This window comes from Ovis aries, chromosome 1, assembly GCF_016772045.2.
Source record: "Ovis aries strain OAR_USU_Benz2616 breed Rambouillet chromosome 1, ARS-UI_Ramb_v3.0, whole genome shotgun sequence".
Taxonomy (NCBI): Eukaryota; Metazoa; Chordata; class Mammalia; order Artiodactyla; family Bovidae; genus Ovis; species Ovis aries.
The window spans coordinates 42,558,679-42,581,033 of record NC_056054.1 but is presented as its reverse complement, the minus strand read 5'-3'; the positions used below and the strand labels follow the sequence as shown (position 1 = coordinate 42,581,033).

The 22,355-nt window shown below is 36.4% G+C and overlaps 1 protein-coding gene across 1 annotated transcript in view; it reads left to right on the top strand.

Moving 5' to 3' along the window:
* Positions 1–22,355, top strand: part of DNAI4 (dynein axonemal intermediate chain 4) — a 106,697-nt gene that overhangs the window by 20,907 nt on the left and 63,435 nt on the right. Inside the window, 4 exon segments of the mRNA XM_004023217.6 lie at positions 3,505–3,689; positions 4,994–5,106; positions 15,610–15,766; positions 19,590–19,729. Coding sequence (XP_004023266.2) covers positions 3,505–3,689; positions 4,994–5,106; positions 15,610–15,766; positions 19,590–19,729 — 595 coding nt within the window.

Sequence of the window (22,355 nt, the reverse complement as noted above, 5' to 3'; positions counted from 1 at the left end):
TCTTTGTCGCCAAAGTAATGTCTCTGGTTTTTATATACTGTCTAGGTTGATCATGGCTTTTCTTCCAAGGAGTAAGCGTCTTTCAATTTCATGGCTGCAGTCACCACCTGCAGCGATTTTGGAGCCCAAGAAAATAAAATTTGACACCGTTTCCATTGTTTCCCCATCTATTTGCCATGAAGTGATGGGACCGGATGCCATGATCTTAGTTTTCTGACTGTTGATCGTAGTGTTTTACACTGGCAATGGCACCAGTACTCTTACCTGGAAAATCCCATGGACGGAAGAGCCTGGTGGGCTGCAGTCCATGGGGTCGCTAAGAGTTGGACACGACTGAGAGACTTCACTTTCACTTTTCACTTTCATGCATTGGAGAAGGAAATGGCAACCCACTCCAGTGTTCTTGCCTGGAGAATCCCAGGGACGGAGGAGCCTGGTGGGCTGCCATCTATGGGGTCACACAGAGTCAGATACGACTGAAGCAGCAGCAGCAGCAGGTTTATCATAGCTTTCCTTCCAAGAAGCAACCGTCTTTTAATTTCATGACTGCAGGATGTTTAATGAAGTGAAATGAAGTGAAGTGAAGTCGCTCAGTTGTGTCCGACCCTTTGCGACCCCATGGACTGTAGCCTGCCAGGCTCCTCTGTCCATGGGATATTCTAGCTTTCCTTCCAAGAAACAACCGTCATTTAATTTCATGACTGCAGGATGTTTAATGAACTCTAATGTAAATTTTAAAGAGACAGAACTCAATAGAAAAGTGTGTAAAGGACATGTATGGGACATTTTCCTCCAAGAAAGGAAGTCAGAATGGGAATAAGCATATGAAAAGAAGTTCAACTTTATGAAAAAGTCAAAATGAGATACCTGTATACGTATACCCATACTAGTTTAAATTTTTAAATCTGACAATGCTAGTTGTTGATGAGAATATAGAAAAACAGCATCTGTCACAATGCTGGTAATCATGAACAGCTTACAGTCAACTTGGAAAAGAGTTTGGTGTTATCTAATCATGTTGACTCATCAATGCCACATCTATCTGTCCCTTACAGAAATGCATTCTTGTGTATAACAATATGCTTTTACATAAATATTTATTGAAACAGTTTTCATGATGGCCCAAAACTGGAAACAATTCAGTGTCAATGCAGATGACACCACCCTTATGGCAGAAAGTGAAGAGGAACTAAAAAGCCTCTTGATGAAAGTGAAAGTGGAGAGTGAAAAAGTTGGCTTAAAGTTCAACATTCAGAAAACGAAGATCATGGCATCCGGTCCCATCACTTCATGGGAAATAGATGGGAAACAGTGTCAGACTTTATTTTTTGGGGTTCCAAAATCACTGCAGATTGTGACTGCAGCCATGAAATTAAAAGACGCTTACTCCTTGGAAGAAAAGTAATGACCAGCCTAGATAGCATATTCAAAAGCAGAGATATTACTTTGCCGACTAAGGTCCATCTAGTCAAGGCTATGGTTTTCCTGTGGTCATGTATGGATGTGAGAGTTGGACTGTGAAGAAGGCTGAGTGCTGAAGAATTGATGCTTTTGAACTGTGGTGTTGGAGAAGACTCTTGAGAGTCCCTTGGACTGCAAGGAGATCCAACCAGTCCATTCTGAAGGAGATCAGCCCTGGGATTTCTTTGGAGGGAATGATGCTGAAGCTGAAACTCCAGTACTTTGGCCACCTCATGCGAAGAGCTGACTCATTGCAGAAGACTCTGATGCTGGGGGGGAATTGGGGGCAGGAGAAGAAGGGGACAACTGAGGATGAGATGGCTGGATGGCATCACTGACTCGATGGACGTGAGTCTGAGTGAACTCCAGGAGTTGGTGATGGACAGGAAGGCCTGGCATGCTGCAATTCATGGGGTTGCAAAGAGTCAGACACGACTGAGCGACTGAACTGAACTGAACTGAACTGAAAAGTAAAATGGATAAATAAAATAAGATATGCTAATCCAACAGATACAACCAATCACCGATAAATTATTGGTGATTATAAACAATTATACATGCAACAATATGGAGAGATAAATAAAAATGAGCTGCTGAACAGAAGATGTCAGATAATTCAGTCGCAATATATGACTATTATAAATTTTAAAAACTGAATTGTCTTGCCAAACTAGGTAAATACTAAGTGCTAACCAAAATCTGTAGCAACCAGAACTCTCTCATACTTTGTTGGTGGGAACCACTTGGGAGGAAAACCTTTTAGCAGTATCTACTATATGTGAACATAAAAATAATTCACTACCCAGGGATCTCACTCAGGTATACACCCAACATAAATTCATACAGTATAGTCGGCAAAACACATGCACATCCGTCTTAATAGTGGCGTCATTTGTACTAGACAAAAATTGGGAAACTACAGAAAATCTGTGAACAATAAATAAATTGTGATATATTGACACAATGGAATATTGTACAACAGTGAAAATTAACCATCTGCAACTCTACTTAACCATATGAATGGCTCTCACAAATGTGGATATAATTTTGAACAAAAGAAACCAGATATCAAGGGTACCTGCTTCCTGATTTCATCGAAATAAAGTTTACAAACAGGCCAAAGTAATCCATGGAGTCAAAATAATCATTACCTTTGGTGTAAGAGATGGTGACTCTTAGGGAAGGAACTTCTAACATGCTGGTAGTTTTCTATTTCTAAGTCTGAATGGTAGTTACCTGGGTATCTTCTGTTTATGAGAATATATTAAGCTGTACATTTATGTGTATAAGTCTATGTATATATTACTTCAATATAAGTTTTGAAAAGTAAATGCTGTTATTTAGGAATGCATACTTAAAAAAACTATTTAAAAGAAAAAGAAAATAACTACCAAAATCAAGTTAATGATATTCACTGGGGAGGGAGGGAGAGGCCGTAACATAGAAGGAGCAAAAACCATCGGAGCTGTTTTTGTCTAGAAGGAGCAAAGTCTCCTAGAGGTTCTTTAAATGTTCTAATTTTTTACTTCAGTTGCAATTATAACAATGTTTTACTTTATATTATTTAACTATATTGTTATGTTTTAATTACATTTCTGTATGTGTTAAATTTCATATACAGAAAATTAGCCAAAGACATATAAGGCAAAAATGTGTAGTAACTTGGGTAATGTTTATTAATAAAATATTAAATGAAAATTGTGGGTTTTTAAAAAATTATACATAAAGTTAAATATACCAAAATATTAACTATCTGAATTATCTTTCTACATTTTTAAATTTTCTCAAAATTAATTAAATTTCTCAAAATTAATATGTATTACTTGTATATAAATAAAACATGAATGAGATTTTTTTAAAGTTGTATTACCTCAGTTAAGAAGTTTTTTAAACATAAAATCTTTTATCATTCAATTGTCCATGTTTGTCCTATCCTACACACTTTATCTTTTTCTCTACCATTTTTATCTCTAGTTTTAGAACTTGTAATACAGAAATCCCATCTTTTTTACTTATTTTATTTTAAATCACTATTTTCTACAGGTGACTGATATACATGGAGTTGATGTTACTCCCAAACCTCTTTACCATCCAGATCCATATTCCGGTACAGGAAAGCCAAATAAACTATTGACTTCACAAGACGGATCACATACCTCAGACTTTATAGCTTCCTATAGCCTTTATCAGAACACATTAAATCCTAGTATGTTAGGGCAGTTTACAAGGTAGAGTATACTATTCTATGCTTCTTTGTGTTTATCTTATTACATATTTTCATTTAAGTTGCACATGTGGAAGTTAGATGTCAGTTGTCCTGTCTGCCAGCTCTGCTCTGCCACCCTAGTGTTCCGCCTCTTGTTTTCGTCTTTTGTTTTAACTAGATGTGGGGCTTACATTTATACTCCTACCAACACATTTGTGCGAAAACATATATATATTTTACTCAAGATTTCCTGAGGAACCAAAAAGATGGGACCTAGCATTACAGACATATTTCTTTAGTTTTCTTCAGTTTCTTTATGCTGCAGTTTAGAGGCTTCCCTTTTTTTCCTCCCTATTCTTCCATACAAATCCTTATTCTCCTATGCTTTGATTTCTGTCTTGTTTTATAACTTTTTGGTAAATCATATGTTTTGCATTTACATATGCAGATACTTACATAATTGAAAAATTTTAGAGCTTCCAATAGAGAAGTTCAATCTTTGCAATAATAAAACAGTACTCCTAAAACAATCTAAAGATTATGGGGAAGTATGTTAGTGTGTAGCTTTCAATCTGACAAATTAAAAGTTCTAGATGTTAACTAAGCACGAAATTTTAGGAGAAAATATGCTGTCTAGAATCTACCTCCAAATTGGCATACAGATGCCATGGGAGTTCTGTGCAAAATAAAGGATGTTCCAATAAACTGAGCCCAACCTTTTGGAGGCCAGTTGAAACTATAAATAGAAAGGAAAAAGTATGTAATATCACGGAGTAATGTTAAGTTCCTATGTTTAAAGGAAATTATTTTTGGACTCTTCAATATATTGATTTCCCACCAAATATATAAACTTTACTTTAAATTTTGAGAAGACATTTATCAAATTGAATAAAAGTGCATTTAAGATGGGATTTGAATAATGAGCAGAAACCTGGTGAAAATTAAAGGCAGAGTATTCCAGGCTGAGGCCCTGAGGTAAGAGAGCTCCATAAGGTTGAGGAACTTTTAAAAAATAAAAGAATAGTGATATGATGATAAGATGGAGAATCTCAGTAGATAGGCTGTATTTTAGATTTTTATCCTAAACATACTGTTGGGAATCCATTGAAAGACTTTAGACATAGACTTTAGACAAAAGGACTTTAAGACTTTTACTTAAAGAACACTAATCATCAACTTAATTTTTAAAGAATTATTTTATCACTTTTGCTTATGTGATTATAGTGTTTTTGATTTCTCTATGTGTATCTGATAGTTTTCATTTATACATTTAATTGCCCTAAGGACATATGAATAAGTAAATAATGTTGTTTTTCATTGCTAAAGGTCAGTTTTAGGAAGCAGCACAGTTTCTAAGTCAAGTGTATCCACTAGTGAATCAATGGCAGAAGACCTAGAAGAACCATCCTTTAAACGGGAAAGATTGTCTAGTTTTACAGGTAATGAGAATCCAATCTTTCATTTAAGTAACAGTTTATTATTTCTTTGTAAATGTGCTCATTATTTTTTGGGTGCTTGAGACAGAAGAACTATGGTAATCATTCCCAAATGCTGGCTTGTGCAACAGCTACATGAGAATTATCAGGGTAATGTTTATATTTTAAAAAAAATTCTCAAGTGATTCCCTTGCACCAACAGCCTCAGTAATCACAAACCCTGTTTAAAAAAGCTCAGCTTCTAACTCAGGAGACAAATAATTCTGATATACTGTGATCGATTCAGTAGTGAGACATAAGTAGAATGTGATGGGAACACTTAGAAAAGATTACTATGAGGTGGAAAGTAAAAAGCAGGAGAACATTCATAAAGAACATTATTGACTTTTGAATTGGACTTTTAAAGATAATTAGTAATTTGTCAGGAGAACAAATTGGAGAGACTCATTCCAGGTAGAAGAGGAAAACATGAGGTAATATGAGTGAAGATCAAAGAGGAAATAGTGGTTGACTAAAGCACTGGAAGAAGTGGCTAGTTCCTTGAGGAATTCCTTGTGTTGGAATGTGGTGTGGATATTTTTTCCTCTGAGATGACAGTGAATGATTAGTTAAAATATTTATAGAAAAAGTGCTTAATGAACTTTTCTTTCTGGTGTTAGACTATGTAACAGAACGCTTCTGACAACTAACAGAATACCCAACTACCATTAGCTTAAATGAAGACAGTTTTTCCACATTAAAGGAAGTTAAAGGTAGATATATATGGAGTTGCTATTACATCCAGACCTTCAACAGTACGTGAACTGAGAACTTTCAGATGTTTAAGCTGGATTTAGAAAAGGCAGAGGAGCCAAAGATCAAATTGCCAATATCCATTGGATTATCAAACGAGCAAGAGAGTTCCAGGAAAACATCTACTTCTGCTTTATTGACTACGCCAAAGACTTTGACTATGTGGATCACAACAAACTGTGGAAAATTCTTCAAGAGATGGGAATACCAGACCACCTGACTTGCCTCTTGAGAAATCTGTACGCAGGTCAAGAAGCAACAGTTAGAACCCGACATGGAACAATGGATTGTTTTAAATTGGGAAAGGAGTACATCAAGGCTGTATATTATCACTCTGCATATTTAACTTATATACAGAGTACATCATGTGAAATGCTGGGTGGGATGAAGCACAAGGTGGAATCAAGATGACCAGGAGAAATATCAATAACCTCAGATATGCATATGACACCACCCTTATGGCAGAAAGGGAAGAGGAACTGAAGAGCTTCTTGATAAAAATGAAAGAGGAAATTGAGAAAGCTGGCTTAAAACTCAACATTCAAAAACTGAAGATCATGGCATCTGGTCCCATCACTTCATGGAAAACAGATGGGGAAACAATAGAAACAGTGACAGGCTTTGTTTTGGGGGGCTCAAAAATCACTGCAGATGGTTAACTGCAGCCATGAAATTAAAAGACATTTGCTCCTTGGAAGAAAAACTATGAGCAACCTAGACAACATATTAAAAAGCAGAGACATTACTTTGTGAACAAAGGTCTGTCTAGTCAAAGCTATGGTTTTTCCAGTAGTCATGTATGGATGTGAGAATTGGACCATAAAGAAAGTTGAGCACCAAAGAATTTATGCTTTTGAACTGTGGTGTTGGAGAAGACTCTTGAGAGTCCCTTGGACTGACTGCAAGGAGATCAAACCAGTAAATCCTAAAGGAAATCAGTCCTGAATATTCATTGGAAGGACTGATTCTGAAACTGAAGCTCTGATACTTTGGCCACCTATGAGAAGAACTGATTCATTGGAAAAGACCCTGATGCTGGGAAAGATTGAAGGCAGGAGGAGAAGGGGATGACAGAGGATGAGATGGTTGGATGGCATCACTGACTCGATGGACTTGAGTTTGAGCAAGCTCTGGGAGTTGGTGATGGCCAGGGAAGCCTGATGTGCTGCAGTCCATGGGATCTCAAAGAGTCGGACATGACTGAGCAACTGAACTGAACTGAACTGAAAGGTAGATAGCTTTTGGCTTTGCGTTTGTGGCACAGTCATATCAGAATCAGAACGGGCATCTCTGCTGTTCTTTTTTAAGCCTTTTCTCATTTCTTGCCACAGGACCTCATAATACCTCCCAACTCTGGGCACCAGTTCCATCTCCCTCATTTATCAGGAGAGTAAACATTTCCCAGAAGCTTTCCTTTTTCCTGTGTATTTCTGCTTTTATCTCACTGGCCAGAACTGTGTCACACTGCCACCACCAGCTTCAAGAGAGGCTGGAAAAGCCAAATACTTGATTTTTCAGGCAGTATTAATGGAAAGAGGCCTCAGAAGAGAGAAAGGCTTAGCAGTGAAAATTAAGACAAAATTAGGAATATCTGTTGTAGGAAGAAGCCCATCCTCTCAGGATGGAAGAAAGAGAATTAAATTATTGCCATAACCTCCCCCAGCAGTCTCCACATATATTCTTGCCACCTTCCAATTTTTTCCAAACTACATGCAGAGTTGAAACCACACTCCTTGGCTGTGACTCAAACTCAGCCACACCTCATATTGGGGCTTGAACCTACAATTCCCTAACTTGAGAGGGAACTCAAATCCACTGTCTTTTAATTGAAACTGCTCACCTTGTGCCAGGACTTTAATGAAGCTTAGATTCTTTTGTCTCCTTGCAGAAAGAATTCAATGTGAGGCAAAGATAGACAAGAGTGAATTTATATAAGCACAGGATTCCTGTGAGAGCTATAGGCAGGCCAACAAGGGAGCACAGCCCTGAGAACAAAAAGGGCTTTTGCTTTTTTAGAGTTAAAGAATAAGTGGGCAGGGAAGAAGATCATCTTCCTCATTTTTGGGTAGACAGCATGGCTTGCATCATTAGTTCTTCCTTTGACATATGTTCTAATGGGGACTGTCATGACACTATTTAAATCAGATCTATATTATTAGAAGGATGGTGACATATGGTGGCCTAGTCAGTAAAGAATCCACCTGCAATGCAGGAGACCTGGGTTCAATTCCTGGGTTAGGAAGTTCCCCTAGAGAAGGAAATGGCAACCCACTGTAGTATTCTTCCCTGGGAAATCCCATGGACAGAGGAGCCTGGTGGGCTTCAGTCCATGGAGTCACAAGAGTTAGACACAACTTAGTGACTACACCACCACCACACAGTAATTCATCTCAGGTTTTGGTATAACGTCCCCTTTCACCTACTTTCTTTCCCTTTTCACGTGTGTTTCTGTCTTGACTACATGCAGAAATGCTACTTTTCAAGAATCATTAAATTCCTGACTTCATGTATTAATAACAAGATTGAGACCCTGTATATATTGTCCTGTGTTTTAACAATCAGAGTTTGTGGCTTGAATGTGCCTGGTGCTTAGATGCACCTGGTCTTTCTTCAAGGTAGCATGGATTTTTGCTAGATTAGTAGATTCTTTTCTTGAGTGGTCAGTTGTTTACAACAGTCTCCCCAAACTCCCTTAAAATTCCCTTTCTGTCTTTAATTCCCTAGAGGGATTTCTAAACTAACTATTTAATTATCCTACTCTATCCCTATTACAATGATATTTTTAGCAATCTTAACTGCATTCTCACTGCTTAAAACCCTTCAATGAATTTTCATTGCTCTTAAGAAAAAGACAATAATCTTTATGTTACAATTTGCCTTGAAGCCTACCTCTAAGGACTTCCCAGATGGTGCTAGTAGTAAAGAACCCAGCTGCTGATGTAAGAGACTTAAGAGATACAGGTTCGATCCCTGGATTGGGAAAATCCCCTGGAGGAGGGCATGTCAATCCACTCCAGTGTTCTTGCCTGGAGAATCCCATGCACAGCTACTACCTCTACTTGTTTCTAACAAAAACAATCAAAAGTATAAAAACTTCACCTCCAGAATTGTTGAAGAATAATATTGATGCTTATATCATCTTGGTTTGCTGGCTAATTCTAACTGCAAAGTCAAGCCTCTGTAAGTGAGTACACCCAAATAATTCTACTTCTGGTTTTTCAAGCAGTCATACATGGGTGTGAGAGTTGAACTATAAAGAAAGCTGAGTGCCGAAGAATTGATACTTTTGAACTACAGTGTTGGAAAAGATTCTTGAGAGTCCCTTGGACTGCAAGGAGATCCAACCAGTCCATCCTAAAGGAGATCAGTCCTGGGTGTTCATTGGAAGGACTGATGTTGAAGCTGAAACTCCCAATACTTTGGCCACCTGATGAGATGAGCTGACTTATTTGCAAAGACCCTGATGCTGGGAAAGATTGAAAGCAGGAGGAGAAGGGGACGGCAGAGGATGAGATGGTTGGATGGTATCACTGACTCAATGGACATGGGTTTGGGTGAACTCCAGGAGTTGGTGATGGACAGGGAGGCCTGGCGTGCTGCTGTTCATGGGGTCCCAAAGAGTCAGACATGACTAAGTGACTGAACTGAACTGAACTGATGACCTGGCAACTCATTTAGAGTCACATTTCTAAATCTTGAATGCTCAGTAACATAATCTATATACCTTTAAAAATTTCCTACACTCATGTCTTACTCTGCTGCTGCTAAGTCGCTTCAGTCGTATCCAACTCTGTGCGACCCCATAGACAGCAGCCCACCAGGCTCCCCCATCCCTGGGATTCTCCAGGCAAGAACACTGGAGTGGATTGGCCATTTCCTTCTCCAATGCATGAAAGTGGAAAGTGAAAGTGAAGTTGCTCAGTTGTGCCCGACTCTTATCGACCCCATGGACTGCAGCCCACCAAGCTCCTCTGTCCATGAGATTTTCCAGGCAAGAGTACTGGAGTGGGGTGCCATTGCCTTCTCCATGTCTTACTCTAGGCCAACATATAGGACTATCTGGCAGAGGGGGTTAGGCATAAGCAGTGGTGTGCTGATAAGTATAAAACTAACCTACTCTGAAGTAGAGAAAGTCCTGATTTGTAGTATTTGCCAATTTCTGTGGTATAAATATCTTCACCCCCAACAAATTCAAGCTACCAACATGAAATTTCTGAGTGGGAAGCTTGCAAGACATGCTTAGTGAAACATTGTTATTCAATATTTTTACCATACAGATGCAATAAATATAAATAACTGCAAGAGTCTAGAGAATAATACAATTTAATAATGTAGAAAGTGATAAGTTTTGAGTGGTTATTATGTTTGTTTTTGATATGTATTTAGTTGTAAGTTTATATAATTTAATTTTGAATAATAACTATTTAATGATTAGCTTACAAAATTCCTGATAATTTAATAATTGCCCCTTACAAGCTGGTTCAGTCCTGCTCTAACACACTTTTGGGTATATTTTAAAATTTCCCACATGCTTCTAATATATAACACTTTTATAAATTAGTATTAAAAATACTGATAACCTAGATCACATGTCCAGAATTCTGATTTAATTATCATAGAATGAATCCTGAACATCAAAGAAATAGTCCATATGAAAAGAAATGTGCAGTGGATTTTTTTAGGATGGTGAAACTATTCTGTGTGATTCCATAGTAGTGGGCACATGACATTAAACTTTTATCAAAATCCATAGACTCTTACAGTACAGAGAGTCAACCTTAATATACTACATTGAAAAAAAACAAACTCAAGAGATCGGAGCACCCAGAATGAAATACAAACTGTGACATAAGAATCTAACTGCTTTACAAATACATGACAACTTCACTGAGAGACTGGGTGTCAGGGGAGGTGTAGCCCTAAGTAACATTGAAATTGATGGAGATTAGAAGATTAAAAACATGGAAGTACGCATAGCCTCCATACTCTTATTTGATAGATTCATTTTCCATTGGAGTGTGAGTTAACAATCTGAAGCACTGTACGTATATACTAGTATTAAACATGTAAATAAGAGGAAGGCAGATAGTACGAACTAGATTTTTTCACTGTCATTGGAGTTGGAGATTGCAGGCAAACAAGGGGAGAAAGTCAGAATTATCCATATGATACTGAGTGAGAATCAGAAAGAGTAAACTAATGTTTAGCTTAATGTATATACAGATTATATGTGTGTGGTTGAGCGGGGGGTTTACTATAGACACAAATATTTCTTAAGCCCTGTCTGCTAAGAAAGCCTAGAAGAAATGACACCCCTATAGCAACAAGCATACCCAGTGCCCAGATCTTGGTTTCTGATACTGTTCTCCAATAAAAGGAACCAGGAGTCTTTAGAGAAATGACTGCTTCTAGACTGGAACAGAGAATATATAAGGTAAATCAGAAAGTAAACAAGTGTTAGAAACTCCAATACTTTGGCTACCTGATGCGAAGAGCTGACTCATTTGAAAAGACCCTGATGCTGGGAAAGATTGAGGGCAGGAGGAAAAGGGGACGACGGAGGATGAGATGGTTGAATGGCATCACTGACTCAATGGACATGGGTTTGGGTGGACTCCGGGAGTTGGTGATGGACACGGAGGCCTGGCATGCTGCGGTTCAGGAGGTCGCAAAGAGTCAGACACGACTGAGCAACTGAACTGAACTGAACTGAAACAAGTGTTAAAGAGAAAAAACTACATTAAACAAACAAAAAATCTGAGGTATGTGAAAAGGGCATAGCAGCCAACATCTTGTGATGGTAATAGGAGGAATAATTTCAAGAACAAAATATGTTATGTAATAGGGGATTAACAACCCAAAGTATAAAGTAAATATCCATGAGTCCATAGTGATTCAAATGAATGACTGATTAAATTAATGATTGAGAACAAATGTATACAAAAGAATTCCAAATGATTTATATAGACGTTTATCCTTCAAGAAGGCGGAGCTTAACTGTCTCATTTAAATGTGGGCTTTGCATATCAACTTCCTTCTAAGAAGTACAGGATGTAGAAGGGGAGGGAAAGAGCAACTTTAACGCAGAGAAAGCTGACAAAGTCTACCTCAGGTCAAGGTGGACATCATCAGTAGTAAGTCATGTTGATAGCATGTACACTTGATATGATGAGAATGACACTTTACCTCTGTAGTCTTCCTCCTAGAAATCCATAACCTGTCTGATATCAGACAAACCCAACTGATGGACATTCTACAGAATACATGACCAGTATTCCTCAAAACTCAAGGTCATCAAAACAAGGGAAGTTTGAGAAGTCGTCAGAGTGTCGGGAAACTTAAGGAGACACAATCGATAAACATAATATATCCTACATGTAGATACATGTACATAATATATCCTACAATATATCCTGAAAAAGGAAAATGACATTGGTTAAAAATTAAGGAAATTGGGATAGAGTATTCACTTTTGTTAATAATGAAGCATCAGTTTTGGTTTATTAGTTGTGATAAAGGTACCAAAGTAATGTTAATAATAGGAAACACTGGGTACAGGGTATACAGTAACTCTGTAATATTCTTGTGGATCTCTATATATGTAAAACTATTCTAAAATTAATATTTATTAAATGTTTAAAAAAATGTCTAAGGGTGAGTCACAGCAGTCTTTACTTTAATCAGTTCTCCAGATGATTCTGTTGCATGCTAAAGTTTGAGAACCATTCTTTTTACTGTATAACCGAAAGGAGGCTTATGGTTACAAAAGCTTATGGTTTTAATGGCAAGGTAGGAGCCAAAACATCATCTTACCTATAGATTGTAGATGGTCTCACAGAACAATTGAATAATAATAGCTATCTTTTACGTGAACTCATAAGTGTCTTGATACGTATGTAATTTGTGAGGAAGGGTGAGAATAAGATGCTTATGTGACTGAATTGCACTGCAGTTTTATCACACCAATTCTAGCTCATGCAGAGGCCAAGGAAGGCTTCACAGATGATTAGCTACTGGGGTCTTTGAAGGTAGCCAAGTAATGACATCCCTTTCCCCTATGCAGTTCTGAATTAATTGAAAAATGTAATAAATGTAGATATGGTATATTAGAGCCAAAATATCACATTATGAATAAAAGCCCGCTGTTAAACTCTCAAATTTGACAGACTTACCCACCCATTCAATAAAACATCAGACCATCTCAGGCCTACCGCAATCCTCTCAATGGGAATCATGAGTAAAGGTGTGGAGAAGAACCAAGATTATCATTCTAGAGCTTCTTCCTTCTGTAAAAATCGTCAGGAGTGGAACCATGCTCCCTCCATCACCAGCAGTAAATAAGAACAGACAAGGCAGATTGATATATTGTGATGTGTTTCTAGGTGGAGAGTGATATGTAGTTAAATCTGGTTTAAAGTCCATTTACGGTTAGGGTATCTGGTCGATGAATAGACAAATCCTATAGGTATATAGTGGAGTTTGAAGCAGTTTCTCAATATATAACATATTCAACCAACATTCATACAAAGGTTGCTAGAGAGAGCCAGACAAAAATTCTTTCTGCCATCCTAGGGTTTTGTCTATGAATAGTAGATCCTCTGCCACTAAGTAAAAGAAAACTACTACTTTCCTCAATCATGGTAGGTAACTAAGGTGTTACTCTATTGGTTCTATCTACTGTAAGATCATTCATTTTTATAATTAGCATATCTGTGTCATAATGGTACTTTGAGGTTGTTGTTCAGTTGCTAAGTCATGTCCAACTCTCTGTGACCCCATGGACTGTTTGTAACACACCAGGTTCCTTTGTCCTCCATTATCTCCCAGAGTTTGCTCAAATTCATGTTCATTAAGTTGTTGATGTTATCTAACTAACTTATCTTCTGTCACTCCCTTCTTTTGCCTTCAGTCTTTCCCAGCATCAGGGTCTTTTCCAATGAGTAGCCTCTTCACAAGAGATGGCCATAGTATTGAAACTTCAGCTTTACCTTCTGTCCTTCCAGTGAATATTCAGGGTTAATTTCCTTTGGGATAGACTGGTTTAAATATCTTTTCAGCCCAAGGTACTCTAGAGTCTTCTCCAGCACCACAATTCGAAAGCATCAATTCTTCAATGCTCAGCCTCCGTTATAGTCCAAATCTCACATCCATACATGACTACTGGAAAAACCATAGCTTTGACTATATGGACCTCTGTTGGCAAAGTGATGGCTCTGCTTTTTAATATGCTGTCTATTTTGGTCATAGCTACTTTGAGGTATATGTAACTAAATCATAGATGAAGACCTGACGGTCTTAAAGAAAGGAAGTTTAGAGAAGAGCTCAAAACTGCCTGTGTGACTTTAAACTTCTCACTTAGCCTGTCTGTTTCTCATTTTCTTCATTGATCAAACTAACAGTTTGGACTAGATATATCTCCAGTTGTGTCCATTTACTTTTTACTTTTTCACTTATTTACTTTTCACTATTTACTTTTTCACTTATCCTATATCTGCTATGTAGGTAGATTTACTTATATAAATCATTTCTCCCTCATTTTAAATTTATTGCATAAATAATAAAAATTAAAAAACATTTTAAAAAAGAATTATCCAATACTATAAAGGATTGGTAATTTAAAATTTTGTTTCCTCAGCTTCTCCATGGGCACTAGTATTTTAATTGTTACAATCATACCATGGATTTTGTCATGGACTATTTAGTCACTTAACATTTTATCACAAACATTTTCATAATTTTAATATCATATTTAATTACTACTTAATATTCATAGATGAGTATACTCTAATTTATTTATCAATTTCAAATGTTGGTGATTGATTTGTGGAATTAGTAGCTTGCATTTTTTTTTAGACTATGAAAAAGGTGTTTTTCTCATACTCTGGACCTTCTTAAGGAGACTAAGCCTTAATCTCTGGAAAGTTTATACCCTTTGCCTATTTAAGCTTTACCCATGTCAGAATCTCATGGATCCCTGCTTCTCACCCTAATTTTTAACAGAAAACGTTGAATTCTGACCTATATACCCTTGTCATGGCTCCTTTATTACCCACACAACCAAGCTCAAACTCCCAGCCCTGAAACTCTGTCCTCAGTGAAATTTTTTAAGAACCTTGGACTTCTACTAGACTACAGACTTGAGATTAACTCTTTTCAATGTATTTTTTGCGTGGATATTAAGTCTGTTTTTCTCCTGTATTTAACCACAACTTTCATTGGAGAATCTTTTGAGCTCATGGTGAAGATAAGATTAGATGATTAGAGGTGGGCTATCATCTAAATCAAAAGTGAACAGATAAGAAGGACAAGAAGATACAGACAAGATATTAGATATAGACAAGAAATTAGCTTCAGGACTCGGAGAAGGGTTGCATATTATTTGGGAAATATACTTGTCCATATTCCTTTTGCGTTGTATCAGCAGTCATTCACCTCAATCTCCCTGTTACTATTACAGGATAGATGTAATGGGATGCCCTTGTAGTCATGACTATACACTTGATATTGGAGTAAGCTTGATATATCAGCAGCAGAGACGGTTTATGAGCCATAGGGTCCAGTTTGGCTTCAGAAAGTTTAAATAGACTACATCTCACAACATGACATATTCTTGTAGCATATAAAGCCACCTGTGATGTATGACTCATCATGACATTTTGATGAAGATTAAAATTAGCAGTTAGTAAATTATTTTCATTAAGTTATGTATTTTAGATTTACGAGTTATGAGGACAACACCTGGAAAAATTATAACAAAAGAAGACCTGGAGAAGACTATAGAGATAATTCTCACAGAGACAGAAACAATGAACTTTTTTAATCTACCAACAGTTATGTTTTCTGTAGAATCTGAAGAAGCTGAGAAAGTAAGGTATGTGTGTTTTAATTGTTTACATTGCTTTTGTAATTTAAATGCTAAATCAGAGGGCACTATTCTTGTTTCTATCTTTGAGGATTTCTGGATAAACATGTACCCCATGAAATCACATGTAAAGCATATATGTTGTATGTATGTATGTTCTTCCTAGAGGAGTAACTCATAGCTTTAGCATATTCTTTAAAAAATAGGTGAGCTACCAAGTTAAATAACAAAAGAAATAAAGGAAGCTTCTAAGTCTCAGGATAGGTTTTAATGATTTTTTTCTTTTATACATATATGAATTATTTTCAGTTTAAAAAGAAATGACTGCCAGTTTTATATTCAAAACAACTTAAACTTAAGGGAAAATGTGTTATGGGGATATGATGGAATTTACTATTGAGAGCAGATTTTACATTTCTATTTATTAATGAATATAAATGGATTTCTGCCTCATGTATTTTGAAGTTCTGTTATGCACATATACATAAAGGATTGTTACATCTTTTTGTAGACTTGACCCCTTTATCATTATATAATACCCCCCTTTATCTCAAATAATTTTCCTTGCTCCGAAGTGTGCTCTGTCTAAATTAATATAGCTACATAAATAGATTATTTAGTATTTTATAGTTATTCAGATTATTTGCCTTCAGGTATAATTTGAATATGATTCATAGTACTAAAAAATTCATCATTAGCATAATTTTTATGGTATTATTTTTACCCAAATATAAAATATTGTAAAATTGTTTAGACTATAAAATATAATACAATCAGATCTTGAATAACATACTTTTTTAAAGCGCATCAGACATAAGGGAAAAGTTGTAGGACCAGAAAAAGGAAAGGAAAAGAATAACAATGGGATAGATAAATGATCTAAAATCAGAGAGGGAGAGATGCTAGAGGCAAATGATAATATTAGCACATGGATCTAGAGCCCACCAGTAAGTCTTGAATCGCCCCCAAATTGAGAGAATCAAAAAAGAGGCTCTTATATTAAACCAAGACCCTTAAAAGGATCTCAGTTATCTCAAGTGGGCCAGGTCAGTAGGGTCTCCTAGCTACTATCGTAGGGAAGTACAACTCTTCTCTGGAGGAAGGCATATCCCAGTTAGACTCTTAAGGTTTCCTCCGTGTGTTTAGTAAAAATTACCAATAAAGAAACAAGACATTATGGGTGAGAAGTTAAAAAAAAATAGGAAATCCTAGATCTAGATCCTGAGGACTATAGATAATGATGTTACCAAATATAAAGTATAAAATATATGTGAAATATTTAAATAAAAGAGTTAAGGGGCTTCTCTGGTGTTACAGTAGTTGAGAGTAGTCCACCTTATGACGTAGGGGGCACTGGTTCTGTCCGACACACCTCAGAGCAAGTAGGCCCCTGTGCTGCAACTACTGAGCCTGAGCACCACAACTGCTGAACCTTGCTCACCTTAGAGCCTGTGCTCCGCAACAAGAGAAGCCACTGAAATGAGAAGCCTGAACACTGCAGCTAGAGAGTAGCTCCCGCTTGCTGCAGCTAGAGAAAGCCCACACACAACAATGAAGATCTAGCACAGTCAAAAATAATGAAAAAAATTATAAGAAAAATAAGATAGAGTTAAAACATCATTAACCCTAAGAAACTATTAAAATGATGACTGGTAATTGCAAAAACATTTTAAAACAAATTTTTTTCAGATTTTATTTTATTTTATTTTATTTTCCAATATTGTATTGGTTTTGCCATACATGGTGGCTCAGAGGTTAAAGCATTTGCTGCAATGCGGGAGACCCGGGTTTGATCCCTGGGTCGGGAAGATCCCCTGGAGAAGGAAATGGCACCCCACTCCAGTATTCTTGCCTGGAGAATCCCATGGACAGAGGAGCCTGGTGGGCTACAGTTCATAGGGTCGCAAAGAGTCGGACACGACTGAGCTACTTCACTTCACTTCACTTCAACATGAATCAGTTTAGTTTGTATAGTTGTTAAAATTAAAAAGTAAGCAAAGCTTTAATCTTTGTTTTTAAGAAGTAAGCATTTAAATTTAAATGAGACATAATTGAATAGATATTTAATAAATCAAAATTTAGATCTAAGTTGTACAAAATCTTGGAGAGAAAAATGATACCTAAAGCATCAGAGAGAAATTAAACAGTTATTGATAATAGGCTAAAGGTCTAACGTACACCTAATCATTTCCAAAAGGGCAGAATGCAAAGAATGGAAGAGAGGTGCTATTCAAAGACAGCAAAGATTTCCCCAAACTGTTGAAAAACACCATTCCACAGAAATAGAAATAAATTAAAAAAAAGAAATACACACACACACGGATACATTGTACTGCAAAATACCAAATATTAAAAGAAAAACTTTTTTTTGGCTACTCTGGGTCTTTGCTGCAGCACATGGGCTCTCTATTGTGGCACTGGGCTGCCTTGTGGCACAGGGCCTCTAGAGCGCATGGACTCAGTAGCTGCACCATGCAGCCTTCACCAGTTGCAGCACACAGGTGCTGCAGCAATGCTGCATTGGCTTCATTGCCCTGCAGCGTGTGGGATCTTATTACCCTGACCAGAGACTGAACGATGTCTGCTGCATTGGAAGGTGCATTCTTAGCCACTGAACCACTAAGATAATCCCCCAAAGATTTTAAAAGCAGAAGAAAACAGTAAAGAACATATCATTCACAGAGAAACAAACCAATAGCATTATTAGAGATAGAGTCACTTCATAATGATAAAGGAGGTATAATAATTCTAAACATGAAACTTCTAATAAAATAACCTCAATATATGAGGCAAAAATTGGAAACTTGACAAGTATTAAAATAGGAGATATAAACATGCTTCTCTTAATTATTGATAAGTCAATCAGATAAATTAGTATAGTTATAGAAAATTTGAACCAAAACCATAGTTTAATGGTAATATATAGAACTCTGAATTCAACAATTAGAGGACACACACTCTTTTCAAGCACACATGGAATGCTATACAACTCACCCATGTACAAGGCCATGAAGCAAGGTTTCAAAAATTTCAAAGAAGTGATACTTGACAAATTCTCTGACCACAGTGGAATGAAGTTAAAAATTAATAGCATAAATCTCAACTAAAACATGGAGACATATTCACATACCCTTTGGAAGTTAAAAAGTGCATTTTGTAAATTCCCCATGAACCAAAGGAGAAATCATAATGGAAATCAAAGAAATACTCAGAACTAAATAATTATGAAAATAATACATAGTACAGGGCTTCCCAGGCCATGCTAGTGGTAAAGAATCCACCTGCCAAAGCAAGAGATGCAAGAGACCCGGATTTGATCCCTGGGTCAGGAAGAACCCCAGAGAAAGAAATGGCAATCCCCTCCAGTATTCTTGCCTGCAGAATCCCATGGACAGAGGAGCCTGGTAGGCAACAGTCCATGGGGTCGCAAAGAGTGTGGCACAACTGAGCACACACACACACACTTGCAATACATATTATGGAATGACACAAAAGTAGTACTTTGAGAGAAATTTGTGGTTTTTTTGAGTGTCTGTATCAAAGGTCATAAAACCTATGTGGAAATGGTGCAAGGCCTATTGCACTATTGGTGGGTACTCAAAGTTGTAGGGATGTTGGGGAGTATAGTGTAAAAGAGTCCTTTGGAGGCAGTTTAATGCAGTCTTTTCCAAGATTTTTGATTGTTCACTTTTTGATTCACTTTTTGATTGTTCACTTTTTAGTGCAATCTACATTAAATAATGTAATTTCTAGAAAAAGTATAATATAAAAAGATATATGTGGCAAAAACTAATTTTTATTAGTAAGTTGAGTATATATTATTTTTTTATAGCCAGAGAAACAAGAACTATGAGACTCTTTGTCGAAATAGATTGGGCAATGATTTATACGTAGAAAGGATGATGCAGACTATTAATGGAGCACCAAAGAATAAAGACGTTCAATGTGACAAAATCTTGAAAGAAGACAAAGGTAATTTATGTTATATTCTGCTTGGTAAATTACCATATTTTAATATATATCCATTGGGTCTGTTGATTAACGACTATTATAATAAAGTATATAAGGCAAAATGAAATGATTTGGCCAAATCACAACAATAGCTGGGTACTGTGATCTACAACTTTCAAAATTTGACAGTTTAGTTAATAAGTAATAAATACAGATTCAGAAGATTGGAATAGCATAATTATCAATCTTGATTTTTATACAAACTATATCATGGAATTTTGTACTCTTCACATATTAAGGACAGATTTGTGGCATCTTTATTTTCTCTTGTCCCACTCCCCTCCCGGATACAGTGGTGGTCTTAAAGACAGAAGCGTGCCTTCCTAGTGTGAGACCCTGGCGCTTGGTTCTAGAAGGAACAGAGCAGACCTTATTCTCAAAGAATTTGGCATGTATGTTTTGATGTGTCTAGGAGCTTCCTGGAATATTTGACTCAAGGCATTTGTCTTTCCTTGCCTAATTCAGAAAGAATATATTATGCTCATCACTATTAGAAAGTAACTCAAAGACATAGAAAGAAAGAAAGAACACTGATAAAGGTAGCTACATAGGTAAATACAAAAGCCAGTATTGTAATTTTGATTTGTAACTCCTGTATATTTGCAATGTGATTTAAAGTAAATGCATTAAATAATAATTCTAAATCTATGCTCCTAGGCATACAAAGTTTAAAGATATAATTTATGACATCAACTTAAAGTGGATGGGATTTAGCTGTATAGAAGCAGTTTATATAATGGAAGTAAGGTAGTATTATTTTCAAGTAGATTGTTAAAATTTTAAGAAATTAATTTTAATCCCCAAGGCAATCACCAAGAAATAACTTAAAAATTGAAGAAAAGAAAACTAGGAATAAGAATGATACACTATAAAAAATATCAAACATAAAAGAAGACAATTATGAAGGATTTAAAGAATAAAGAAAGTGTATGACATAAAGAAGACAAATTAAAAGCATCAGAGGTCCTTCGTAAACAATAATTACTTTAAATAAGTGAATTAAAGACTCCAATTAAAGAGTAAAAGTTGGCAGGATGGATTTAAAAGGGACAGCAAACATCAAAAAAAACTGTAAGAAAAAGCCATGATCCATCTATGTGTTTTCTAACAAGAGACTGTTTTTTCCAGTTTTATTGAGAAATAATCGATATGCATCAATGTATAAGTACAACATGATGGTTTGATTTACATGTATTGCGAAATGATTACCACAACAGGTTTATTTAACATATAAACATTTTAAATAAAACGTTTATTTAAACATTTAACATGTTTATTAACATGGATGTTAAATAAACATATAGTTACAATAAAAAGAAAAGTTGCATGATATAAAATTAACACACGAAATTCATGTGTATTTATACATACTACCTAAGAGCACTCCAAAAAGGAAATAAAGAAAGTAACTGTGTTTGTAATAACATCCAAAATAATAAAATATGACAGAATAAATATAATTAAGGAGATGAAAAACTTGTACACTGATAACTATAAAATATTGCTGAAAATTTTACAGGATACCTAAGTAAATGGGAATACATTCTGTATTTATGAATTGACTTAGGTTATTAAGATGTGAATACCACCCAGAATAATGCCAAAGACTTTGAAATTTTTTTTTTTTATTTTTACTTCCTGGTCATGCTGTAAGCCAGGTGGGATCTTAGTTCCCTGACCAGGGATGAACCTGCACCCCCTATAGTGGAAGCACAGAGTCTTAACCACAGGACTGCCAGGGAAGTACCCCCAAAGACTTTCTTGCGACAACAGAAAAAAAAAACCATCCTAAAATTTATCAAGGGAATATCAAGGGATCCCCAAGTAGCAAAAATAATCTTGAAAAAGAACAGAGTTAGATACCTCATACTTCCTGGTTTAAAAACTTGCTGTAAAGTTATGATCAAAATAGGTTGTGCCAGCAAATAGATAGATATATAAACCAGAAGAATAGAATAGGGGTCCCAGAAATAAACCCTCAGATATATAGTTAAGTGATTTTTAATGAAGGTGCCAAGACCATCAGCTGGTGCTGGGGCAACTAGATAGCCACATGTGAAAGAATAAAGTTGGATTCAGACCTCATATCATATGCAAAAATTACCTCAAAAATGTTCAGTTAAGTTTAGTCACTCAGTTGGATTGAGTGGACTGCAGCACACCAGGTGTCCCTGTCCGTCACTAGATCCTGGAGCTTACTCAAACTCATGTCCATCAAGTTGGTGAGGCCATCTGACTATCTCATCCTCTGTTGTCCCCTTCTCCTCCTGACTTCAATCTTTCCCATCATCACAGTCTTTTTAAATGAGTCAGTTCTTCCCATCAGCTGGCCAAAGTATTGGAGTTTCAGCTTCAACATCAGTCCTTCCAACGATCACCCAGGACTGATCTCCTTTAGGATGGACTGGTTGGATCTCCTTGCTGTCCAAGGGATTCTCAAGAGTCATCTCCAACACCACAGTTCAAAAGCATCAATTCTTCAGTGATCAAGCTTTGTTTATAGTCCAACTCTCACATCCATACATGACCGCTGGAAAAACCATAGCCTTGACTAGACAGACCTTTGTTGGCAAAGTAATGTCTCTGC